Consider the following 12,101-nt stretch of genomic DNA (forward strand, 5'->3'; position numbering starts at 1 on the left):
ATTTACAAACAGAACACACTCAACAGGAAGCGGAACATGTTCCGCTTCCAAGGCAAAGTTCACAAACCGGATCACCTACTTCCAGGTTTGCAGCGGTCTGCTTCCAAGTTGTTCGTAAACTAAGCTGTTCTAAAACCAAGGTACCACTGTACTGACTACCAGTGTTAGAAACTCGGATATATAAGCTAATCACTAAAGGGCACCTTAAACCTAAGTTACAGTCGCCACAACAGTGTGCTTGGGCGCCATTTTCCCCGCAGTGGGGCTTCTTAACCTATCCTGTAGGGTTGCGAACCATGTCCTCCTTTGGAGGAAAAGGTGGGAGATAAATTCAGTAAATAAGGTCTTCTGTTTACCTGCTTGAGAAAGCTGGAGGGGCCAGCCAAATGGAGATGTCAGTCTCCACATGGTCACAATTTGATCCATGCCAGTCTCAAAAAATGCGCTGGGTGCCTGGCTGATTTTGAACACTGTTGGCTACCAAGACTTCAACTTGTTGGGTCAGGCTGTGTTCTCCACAGTCTGTGTTGTGTCTCCTTCATCTTTTATTTCTCAGTTAAAGGGATGCAACTCATTTTTCCAGATTGTATTTTGTCAAAGGAAGGTAGCACGCATTGTAAACTTTGTGGCCTGCAGTCTCAGTTCCTGAAGGCAGCGGGCTTCGTAAAACTTATAATATTCATGCTCCTCCCCTGCAAAATAGTATCTACTTGCCTCGTTCCCTGCTGACTGTTTGCTTTGAAACAAGCAGCTGGGGCTAAGTACTTTGTAGAAGTCACGTGCCTGTAGCTGGCATCATGCATCATCTAGTCACAGATGGCCTGTTTGGACTGTCTGTTACTAGCAACGTCCTTTTTTTTACCCTCTCTGGCAACATAACCTTGAGAAATATATACTGGTCATTTCCCTTGGTTTTCTACCTCTTTATAACCCTGAATGGTAGCTGTGGAAATAGTTCTAGAATAAACCTGCATGAGTAAATACTACTCACCATGAATAAAGGATGCAGAAAGGGCCTTAAATTAATAATTTGACTGATTATTACTCTAACAGATCAAGTTATGTGAGCTTTTTATATATGCAGCATAAATGGCTGCTTTGCATTTTTATACTTTCCTTCTCCGCCTCCGCTGAAAATAATAGTTTCATAGCTGTATGCTGTTATTGCTGAGATATGACTGAGAGAACTGCTTTCAGTACAGTGAAGCACATTCATTTTCATCTAGTACCCGTTTATTGCCTTGAGCACTGTAAATCTGTCAGCTCTTCACGATTCTTTCACCTCTTTCTTCATTTGCTCCAGCTTCTAGTTTGACAATGTTCCCCTGAGGCAGAATTCTAATCTGCTTCCAATTAGTTGCAAAATGTGACTGAAATTTCCACATTACGACTGCTGTTTTACTTGCACGAACACATCTAGAAACAAATTAATGCTCTTGAATATTTATTTTCTGAGCCCTTGGATTTACTTTCAGGAGGGAAATTGCCAAATGTTTTCAAGCGATGTTCGAAGGGCTATATTTTTTTGGCTCACATTCGAATATTTACCACAGGTTTAAAATGGAAATGCTGTTTGACTTAATAATAATAAAAAAACCCTATGAGTAAAATATTTTTGGCATCCTGAGGTAACTGAAAAGCTATTACGGATGGGGACATTTTATACCCCTCCCCTTTTTTTTGCTGGAAAAACATGCATCCTCTTTGCACAAACATCTTTGCCCCTCTTAGACAACATGTATTCATATTCATTGTATGTTTTATATACAATGGTTGGAATCCAAAGCTCCATTTCCTGCTCAAGACCTGGTGCCCCCACAAAATGGCGCTTTTCTGGGTGGTATTCAATTCCGTGTGTGATAATTTGCAGCAGAAAGAGGGGACTGGGAACCTCCTTCATGCAAAATGGAAGTTTCTTAGGAATGCAAATGGAGCTCTAAGGATCTCATCAAATGTGTTCATTACATGTGTTTTTATGAGGCATTGGCAATTTCCCATAGTGAACTATAGTGCAAGGGAGAGGAACTATGACTTTTATTACTATGTTGATATCAAATCTATCCACAACTTTACAGGTGCTTGGTGCTGTGCTGTGTAGAATCCGAGACCTGGAGGTTCAGTGAACTGGGATTCAATATCCCTTTTCCTGTAGAATATGCATGAAAGGGAGGGGGGAACCATGGTGTACAGTTCCGTAAAGTTTTCCCCGTACCACTACTATAATGGCAGTAAGATGGTAGATTGTTACTGTTACCGTGTTTATTTCCTTATTGGCTCTTATAGCTTACAAATGAGCCCTTAAGCAGCATGGCTATTACGGAGGTGTGCCATATATATATGAATACTGTATTCATTTTAAGTGGATACAGAAAACTTGAATTCATTGCAGCATTATATGTGTGTGTGTGTGTGTGTGTGTGTGTGTATAAAATATTCATGGGAAGTAACTATTAGTGAGATGTTTAGCAGCTTGCAAACAGTTGGCTCTGATTGGAGCGACAAGTTTGTGGGAACTGCAGGGTTCTATTTACCATCTACTGCTTAGAGACGGAAGATTGCATTTTTCCTGCATTGTATTTATCTGGAGTAGCTTATCTGGAGAGAAGATGTGCATTTAAGTATACAGTGGCTAAATTTAAGGGGTGTAAATTTTTCATACAGCTCTGCGAGTTGGCAGATTGATGTCAGCAGCTGTAATAGGCTTTAAATAGGCTTGCAGAATTTCATTGAAAGTAAACAGTTGAAGTTGATATTGTTAAGTACCTGTCATTTATAAATGAGATTTCCACCTGTACGTTTCGTTATAGGTAGGAGTGTCATCAATAATTCTATTATTTATAGACAGGGGAAAAGAATTCCAAAAACAGGAAAAAACCAACAACCTAGACTGACATTGTAGTTGGTATTGCAATACTTTTCCGCCAGAATAGACTTAAATTCATGCAGTTGGTGGCTATGGAGACAGTCTTAGCTTCTGGGAAAGCATTTAAGATCACATTCAAAAGTGATCTTGTGAAAACAGAAGATATATTATAAGAAACAAACAAACAAACAAACAAACAAACAAACAGGTGTTTGTTCACTAAACTCTGCAGTGTCTTCATTAAATGTATATCACTTATTTAAGGAAAGCTTGAGTTTGTTGCTAAGCTGTCTAGCAGTGTGGAGTGTTAAGCTAAATTGAAAAGTTTTTTAGGTGCTCATTAAGTTCCTATCCAGGTTTTAAAATGCTTTGCGATTTTGTGGTAGCAAAGTCCGTGGCAGCAACCGGATATGCTGCTATTATATAGTACTAGACTGTTCACAAATACATGAGTTAGCCACTGAAGGAATGACATTGTCAACAAAGAACATTTATATAAACAGCCAAGCTTTTTTCCAAGGAAGTAAGGGGTGAGTTCAGCTTTGAATTTAATTTCCCACAGGACCAAAGGACTTGGAGGTATTATACCGACATTGACGTATTATATTCCGTTATTTTATATTTTCTCCACAGCCCTCGTAACAAAGAAGCAAGGATAGTGCACATCACTTTTTAAAAGCCCCGCGAGGCTTTGCTAGACAGACAACCACTGTTAGTGGCTGACCCAAACAGCAGCAAGTGGAGTTTCATAGCTAACTGTAGGTTTTCACCCAGGTCTTCCTGGCTCAAAGATCTCAGCTCTGTTGGTTAAGAGCAGGGGTAGGCAACCTAAGGCCTAGGGACTGGATGCGGCCCAATCACCTTCACAATCCGGCCTGTGGACGGTCTGGGAATCATGTTTTTACATGAGTAGAATGTGTGTTTTTATTTAAAATACATCTCTGGCTTATTTGTGGAGCCTGCCTGGTGTTTTTACATGAGTGGAATGTGTGTTTTTATTTAAAATACATCTCTGGCTTATTTGTGGAGCCTGCCTGGTGTTTTTACATGAGTAGAATGTGTGCTTTTATTTAAAATACATCTCTGGCTTATTTGTGGAGCCTGCCTGGTGTTTTTACATGAGTAGAATGTGTGTTTTTATTTAAAATACATCTCTGGCTTATTTGTGGAGCCTGCCTGGTGTTTTTACATGAGTAGAATGTATTATTTTATTTAAAATGCATCTCTGGCTTATTTGTGGGGCATAGGAATTGGTTCATCCCCCCCCCCCCCCAAAAAAATAATCCAGCCCACCACATGGTCTGAGGGACAGTGGACCGGCTGGCGGCTGAAAAAGGTTGCTGACCCCTGGTTAAGAGCATGGTGGTGATAACGCCAAGGTTGCAGGTTTGATCCCCATATGGCTCAGCTGCATATTCCTGTAATGCAAGGATTTGGGCTAGACGATCCTTAGGGTCTCTTCCACTCTGTGATTCTAAGTCTAGTACCCTTGGCATTATTCCACACTGGAGAATGAGCTCTGGAAAGCTGGAAGAGGCTCCAGGAAGCAGAGGTTTTTAAGGGCAGGGAAGGGAGTGTCCGAGCCAGAATGGGAAAGGACAAGGCAGAATCGAGACGCAGGGGCTTGAGGGAAGAGTAGGTAGAGCTAGGTTGTCCAGATGCACCTTTAATGGTTGTTTTGAAGAGGGAATTTCAGCAGGCAGAGCTGGCATGACAGACCCGCTGACATTCTTGCTATTGCTAAAGGGGCAGAGGTCCAGTCCTCTTTTGCAACCGGCCAGCCTATGGAGAAAAGAGGGCTGGGTGGGTGTTTATTATGAAAGACAAAAGAGCTTAAGGAAACGATGCACAGATTTGAAAAGACAATGAAGGCATGACCAGCTAAGTTTTACTCCCAAGTAGATCCATTGAAATGAATGAACATGACTAAGTTGGGCTCATTAATAGGTCTGTTTTGAGTCACTTCCATCCATAGTTGACTTCCATCCCCCGTTAACAGGGAGGGGGAGGGATAGAAGAAGGGGCAACATGGTCTTTAAGCAGGTGACGGGTGAGCTCCTGTTGCTCGGTCCCAGCTCCTGCCAACCTAGCAGTTCAAAACCACATCAAAGTGCAAGTAGATAAATAGGTACCACTCCGGGGGGAAGGTAAACGGCGTTTCCGTGTGCTGCTCTGGTTTCGCCAGAAGCGGCTTAGTCATGCTGGCCACATGACCCAGAAAAACTGTCTGCAGACAAATGCCGGCTGCCTCGGCCAGTAAAGCGAGATGAGCACTGCAACTGCACAGTCGTCCGCGACTGGATTTAACGGTCAGGGGTCCTTTTACCTTTACCTTTAAATGAGATATGGAAGCTCAAGGACTGTGTGCCTATGAGCCATGGACAATAGGGCTGACACTGGCAGATCTCAATTCTGACTGAGATCCTTGTTTTAAAGTCTCACAGAGGGACTAAAAGCTGGTTGGCATGGCCTTCCCCATTGTTAAAACACCTGGTTAAATCCTCCTGTTTATGATGCTTGGCAAGGTGATGACTCGCCCATATCTTCATTGTAAACTTCCAGAGGGTGGTGATGCCCAAGAGCGACTCTTCCCACAAATGGGCTCCACTGATCACCTGAAACCTGTAGGTTAAAAAAAAAAGGTAAAGGACTCCTGGACAGTTAAGTCCAGTCAAAGGCGGCTATGGGGTTGTGGTGCTCATCTCACCTTTCAGGCCGAGGGAGCCGGCGTTTGTCCACAGACAGCTTTCCGGGCCATGTGGCCAGCATGACTAAACCGCTTCTGGTGCAATGGGACACCGTGACGGAAGCCAGAGTGCACAGAAACGCTGTTTCCCTTCCCGCCACAGTGGTACCTATTTATCTGCTTGCACTGGTGTGCTTTCAAACTGCTAGGTTGGCAGGAGCTGGGACAGAGCAACGGGAACTCACCCCGTCATAGGAATTCGAACCACCGACCTTCGGATTGGCTCAGTGGTTTAGACCACAGCGCCATCCTTGTCTCCTTGCCTGAAGCCTCTTTATTCCCATGGGCTGGGGGACTGGGATGAAGTATCCTGGAAGAGGACATGGCTGAAGGCCTGAATAGGAGAACTCCACACTGGTTTTAAAATACACACACATTCTCTCTCTCTCTCATTTAGCCAGGGGCAATACTTGTAGAGCAATAGGCTGTATCCCTTACGGAATGTGGAACTACAGCTGGGAACCGAAGAACATTCTAACTTGTTCTTATATTTCTCAAATTGAGAAATCTCACATGGGAAGCTTCTTTCAAAATGGGGGGGGGGTGTCGTTTTAAAAGCAGTTTGAAGGGGGAAAGCACAAACAACCCCATGCGTCTCTCCTAAAGCAGCCCTAAACAAGGTGTCACAGATTTAGTTTTGCCAAATGCCCTTAACCAGCTGAGCAGCAAATCAACATTATTGCTGCTTTTTTCTGCCAGGACTCCATATGAACAGCCCAGAAGCTTCATGCGCAGAGCTGAATCCATAAACCTAGTATTTTGGGCCATCGTTTTGCATGCTTTAAATTTACTTTAGAGCAGGCATAGGCAATCTAGGCCCTCCAGCTGTTTTGGGACTACAACTCCCATCATCCCTAGCTAACAGGACCAGTGGTCAGGGATGATGGGAGTTGTAGTCCCAAAACAGCTGGAGGGCTAGGTTTGCCTATGCCTGCTTTTTAGAGCATACACACACACACAAGCAAAACTTTCAACAGAAGCCATGCGGGTTCTAAGAGGCATAAAATGCTTTTGGTGATGCCTCATAGTTTTTATAAACTCTTCGCGAGCTTATTGCTTTTAAATATCACGGGCACGGGCAATAACAGAAGAACCTATGAGCCTGTACATTGGATTGCAGCCAAGCAGGCAGAGAAAGGGGGGGGGGGCGGACGAAAAGATGAATGGTTTAATTGTAGAGCAAATCATTTGTTTACAGATTAAGACCTATTTGGTAGCCAAATCCAATGGACAAGGAGGTGAAAGTATAGGACTGAGGTACAGGAAATGAATGTCTAGCTTTATATTTCGTGACCACGTGTTGTTGTTTTTTTGCTTTTTTGGCTTTCTTTACCCCCTCCCGATGCAGAGTAGCCAAGGGGAGAGAAAAGTGAATTGTTTAATAGCAGGACTGCTGAGCAAAGTGCATATTTGAGAAAGCAACAAAAGCAGAGGGGGGGAGGGAAGGGTAGTGTTCACATTTTTTTAAAAAAAAACCAACCAGCTTTTGCTGCCTGACAGGAGCCTGACAACTCCGGGGCACCAGTTGTTGGCAAATGGAGTTTGCCTCCTTTGTTGGCTTGAATTTAAAAAGAGGAGAGAGAGGGAGAGAATACTGCTGTTAACCTGAACAAACATAATGCGTTCACTCAAACTTGTCTCTCTGAAATGCAATTTGGCTTGCCTGCAAAACCTTCTCCCTCTTTTTCCCCTTAGCTCCTCCTCCCAACAAAGGAAGGAGGAAACTGCATAAATTGACTTTTGTTCCACTAGCCTAGCTCATTAGCGGCACGGAAGAGCTCCGAAGCATATATACATAAAAAACCCTGTAAGCCAGTCCCTTTTCAACAGGACTTTATTGCTGTCAATGTTGTATTTTTGGAGCAGTATTTTCAGAAATGCTCCTGGAAATAGACTTAACTTTGATTTATCATTGAGCGAGTTCTTTATTTTATTTTATTTTATTTTATTTTATTTTATTTTATTTTATTTTATTTTATTTTATTTTTTTGCAAGGACATTCAACAGAGCCTTTGCCCTACAAGGAAGCTGTCCCCTTGAATTGTGAATATATATTGTGGGCTGATTGCTGGTTGGATATGTCACTTAGATAATATTGACTTGTAAATAGATAACTGCCATTTATCTCTGGGCAATTACAGCTTTCCACTGGCTTTATCTCGACAGGTGTTTGAGCCCTGTCTTTGTGGGGTTTTTTTTTTCTTTTCCATTTTTAAAACCTGATACTATAACAAATGGAAGCCATTGGAACAAATGAAATTATAGGCATCTTTTTTCCTATTTTGCATGCTTTGCAGATTATAATCATTAAATTATATGTTGCAAAGTGTTCTCTTGCAGTGTGAAATAAATAGAGCAGTGGTTTCTTTAAAAATAGACTGGGGGGGGGGGAGACGACTGTCTCTGAAAATATAAAATCTCTCTTGAACCAGCCTTGAACCCAGACGTCTGCAGTTGCTTAGTTCCTTTGAACTCCCAGGAGGAGCTAGCATGTTGATTCTATTTAAGACAGCAGAGAAAAGGTGATCGCACACAATAAACATCTTTAAAATATATATTTAAACTTAAATTTCAAAGCTTTCTATTCCCACAGAGCTCTAGCACAAAATAGGCTTCACCACTGATTGCAAGGCCAAGGTCCTGTTTATAATCGAATATACAGATGAGGAAGTGACTGAAGAAGAATTCAGGTTTTTTTGTGTTGGAGCACTGTATGACCATTGGAGATGCCACACATAAAATACTTCTTGCTCAAGATAGGAGACTGCAATTGTCCTGCAACTGTAAAGCAAGTTTCAACTGATCTTGGTGGGGCTTGTTCTCATGTAAGCGAGTTTGAGCTTTTAACCTGTGAATTAGGTGATTGCAGTGTTGTGGACGCAACTGTAATAGCTCTTGTGGAATGAGATTTACCTGTGGTGAATCTGTGGCATAGCTTTATCCCTTTTTTGTAGTTGCAGAAAATAGTTTGACTGAAAGGCAAGTACAGTGGTACCTCGGGTTACATACGCTTCAGGTTACATACGCTTCAGGTTAAAGACTCCGCTAACCCAGAAATACTACCTCGGGTTAAGAACTTTGCTTCAGGATGAGAACAGAAATCGTGCTCCGGCGGCGCGGCAGCAGCAGGAGGCCCCATTAGCTAAAGTGGTGCTTCAGATTAAGAACAGTTTCAGGTTAAGAGCAGACCTCCGGAATGAATTAAGCACATAACCAGTGGTACCACTGTACAGTCATACCTTGGATCCCAAAGGCCTTGTGAGTTGAACGTTTTGGCTGCCGAGCACCGCAAACTCAGAAGTGAGTGTTCCAGTTTGCAAACTTTCTTTGAAACCCGAATGTGCCCTGCAGCTTCTGATTGGCCGTAGGAGCATCCTGCAGCTAATCGGAAGCCGCACCTTGGTTTCCAAATGCTTTGGAAGTCAAACGGACTTCTGGAATTGATTCCGTTTGACTTCCGAGGTACCACCCCTGCATGGTATCTTAAATCAGAAGACAAATCTGTGCACAAGGAGTGAATTGGGAGATAAGAGGAGGAGCAAGTCTCCCCTAAATAATTATTTCCGAAGCTGTTTTCATTTTTAAAAGGCTTCATCAACTCTTGGGAGTTCATCTCAGTGCCTGCTTGTAAAAATTTCAAATCTACAATCTCCCTGTCATGAACAACCAGCATCTACAACAGTTATCTAATAGAGCGGATCGCTTACTTTGCATTTTATTATTAAGAATTTAGGAATATACATTTTACTGACGACTTGTTTGAAATTATCATTTAAGTCTCAATTTGAAATATATTTTAATATTTAAGACCTACCACCGCAATTCTAAGCACATTTACTTTTAATGAAATTTCATGGGAATCAGTGGAATTTATTTCCTTATATAGCAGTATACACTTTGATATGAAATCACAATAATTTTCAATATGTGTGAGTCCTTTGCAATGTGTGATTCTGATTGTATACATTTACATGAATTAAATATGCGAACTTATGCTTTGTGCAGATCATATTATACAGGCTCCCCAGTTTCCATACTCCCTCCTGTCTTCTCCCCAGATTTACGGTGTTCCATCTGTTCTTCTCTTCCAACTGCCTGAAATAATAAAGTTTTACAACACACCACAACATCGTATGGAGCTGTGTTTAGAAAGAGACATAAGATAACACCATGCAACACCTTTATGCGGTTGGGAAAGGAGCTGTCCAGCATATTAAGCAGCCATAGTGGTTTAAGGCCCTAATTATTATTATTAATAATAGTTTATTAATAATAATAATTAAACCCATCTGGCTGGGTTTCACTAGCCACTCTGGGTGGCTCACAACAGAATATTAAAAACACAATAAAACATCAAACATGAAAAACCTCCCTAAACAGGGCTGCTGTCCGAAGACACTTCCGGGTCACGTGGCCAGCGTGACATCGCTGCTCTGGCGAGCCAGAGCCGCACACGGAAACGCCGTTTACCTTCCCGCTGGAGAGCGGTCCCTATTTATCTACTTGCACCCGAGAGTGCTTTCGAACTGCTAGGTTGGCAGGCGCTGGGACCGAACAGCGGGAGCGCACCCCGCCACGGGGATTCGAACCGCCGACCTTTCGATCGGCAAGCCCTAGGCACTGAGGCTTTAGCCCACAGCGCCACCCGCGTCCCTTAATGTTTGAAATTAGCCAGGCGCATTTCGCACCTGACTATCAACCACTTGCGACCAAGTGAAGGTGCCTGGGCGCCAGGATGACTCCTGACATCTCCACCATCTGGAGGTGCATGCCTGGGGATCCTTGGATCTTACCAGTTTACACACACTAATACCCCATCCTGTAGAATTCTATCACTTATATTTTATCTGCAGAATCAGAATGAGTTTATGGAACCAAATTGCTTTTTCTGTGCAGCCTCAGCAGGAGCAGTCACCATTAAGAAAAAGTGGTTGGAATATCCCTGGATCAATTGACTTTCCTTCTTTAAATTCTCAAAATTCTTATCCTAGCTCAAGGTTGTCATCTGAACTGTTGTTGTTTAGTCATTTAGTCGTGCCTGACTCTTCGTGACCCCGTGGACCAGAGCACGCCAGGCACTCCTGTCTTCCACTGCCTCCCGCAGTTTGGCCAAACTCATGCTGGTAGCTTCGAGAACACTGTCCAACCATCTCATCCTCTGTCGTCCCCTTCTCCTTGTGCCCTCCATCTTTCCCAGCATCAGGGTCTTTTCCAGGGAGTCTTCTCTTCTCATGAGGTGGCCAAAGTATTGGAGCCTCAGCTTCAGGATCTGTCCTTCCAGTGAGCACTCAGGGCTGATTTCCTTAAGAATGGAGAGATTTGATCTTCTTGCCATCCATGGGACTCTCAAGAGTCTCCTCCAGCACCATAATTCAAAAGCAGTCATCTGAACTAGCCAGGTGTTTAACTGAGAATCAATCACAGTCAAGCCATCATTTGAACAGTCAGTCTTGCTCCAAAATGGCAATTAGACATCCTGTTTTGGTGGCTATAACCTTGGTTTAAGTAGCCATTTGGCGCCTAGCTTTTATTTCTGAGTTTCTAACACTGACCTAAGCACAACTACCTTCTGCTCACCTGTGATTCCCAGCATGTGTGCTTTTCTACGCTAACAACCCCAATCTGATTTTTCTCTGACATCCCAGATGGTTTTTCAAGAGTTACATAGACCACTCATTCTCTTGGCCAGCAAAAGGTGTCTCCCCTCTAGCCCTGCTCAGGTATTTGCTGTGAACACTGAAAAGTGCCACGGGATCATGCATGCAAGCAAGCCCTACACCCAATATTTCTGTCTGTGCCAAAGACCTGCGAAGGGGGAATTGCAAGCTTTGGTGTGACCGGGAACTCCAACCGTGCAGGTTCCTGCTTATAATAAATATTGTGAGCATGTGATCTTCCCTTGCAAAGCAGAAAGGTGAGGGTGGAGCAGGCAGAGACGTTTTCCCTGCCTGGTCCCACACCCTTTTTACAGAATTTGGGTATGCACCTTGTGTAAGAACAGTGCCTGGAGAGACCTTCTGTGCCTGTGCAATCTAGACTGGCTTCATATTCTGCAGCTCGTGAAGTAAAGAACCTTAGGGCGAGAGAGAGAGAGAACCCGACCAACTGTAAACTGTAAACTCCAGTCCTCTTTCTGCATTTCCCAGTCACTCTGCAAGCACTCCTGAGAGATCAGTTGGTTTGTCTGACTGTCAGTTGGCATTTGTATTCCTAGGGGAAAAGATGAGGCTCTTGGAGGTAAGATTTCGAGTGCAAATATCGAATTGAGATGTCACCGTGCGGTGACAAACTTTTAACGCCATCAGTGCGATGTGTGCCGCAGAAAGGGAAATATTGTGTGCCCCACATCTTCTGTGGGGCGTCAAAGGGATTTGAGTTGAGGGCGAGAAGAGCAGTCGGGGTCTTGATACGAAATCCGTATAAGAAAGCTGCCTAAATTAAATTAATTTTAAGGGGCTCGTGAAGCCCAGTTTTTAATTGGGACCATTTCTC

The 12,101-nt window shown here is 43.2% G+C and overlaps 1 protein-coding gene across 5 annotated transcripts in view; it reads left to right on the forward strand.

Moving 5' to 3' along the window:
• The window catches only part of ZNF608 (zinc finger protein 608), a gene marked incomplete at its 3' end in the record, with an annotated part of 122,009 nt that overhangs the window by 23,655 nt on the left and 86,253 nt on the right, over nucleotides 1-12,101 (forward strand). Inside the window, exon 1 of one of the 5 annotated variants that reach the window (XM_083403643.1) lies at nucleotides 11,672-11,846. The exons of the other annotated variants lie outside the window; for them this stretch is intronic. Within the exon in view, the coding sequence (XP_083259769.1) occupies nucleotides 11,832-11,846 (15 nt within the window). The 5' untranslated portion in view covers nucleotides 11,672-11,831. Of the gene's footprint in view, nucleotides 1-11,671; nucleotides 11,847-12,101 lie in introns of those variants that run through there. 5 annotated transcript variants of the gene reach the window in all.

This window comes from Podarcis tiliguerta (genome assembly GCF_965153285.1).
Source record: "Podarcis tiliguerta genome assembly, chromosome: 11".
NCBI classification, from domain to species: domain Eukaryota; kingdom Metazoa; phylum Chordata; class Lepidosauria; order Squamata; family Lacertidae; genus Podarcis; species Podarcis tiliguerta.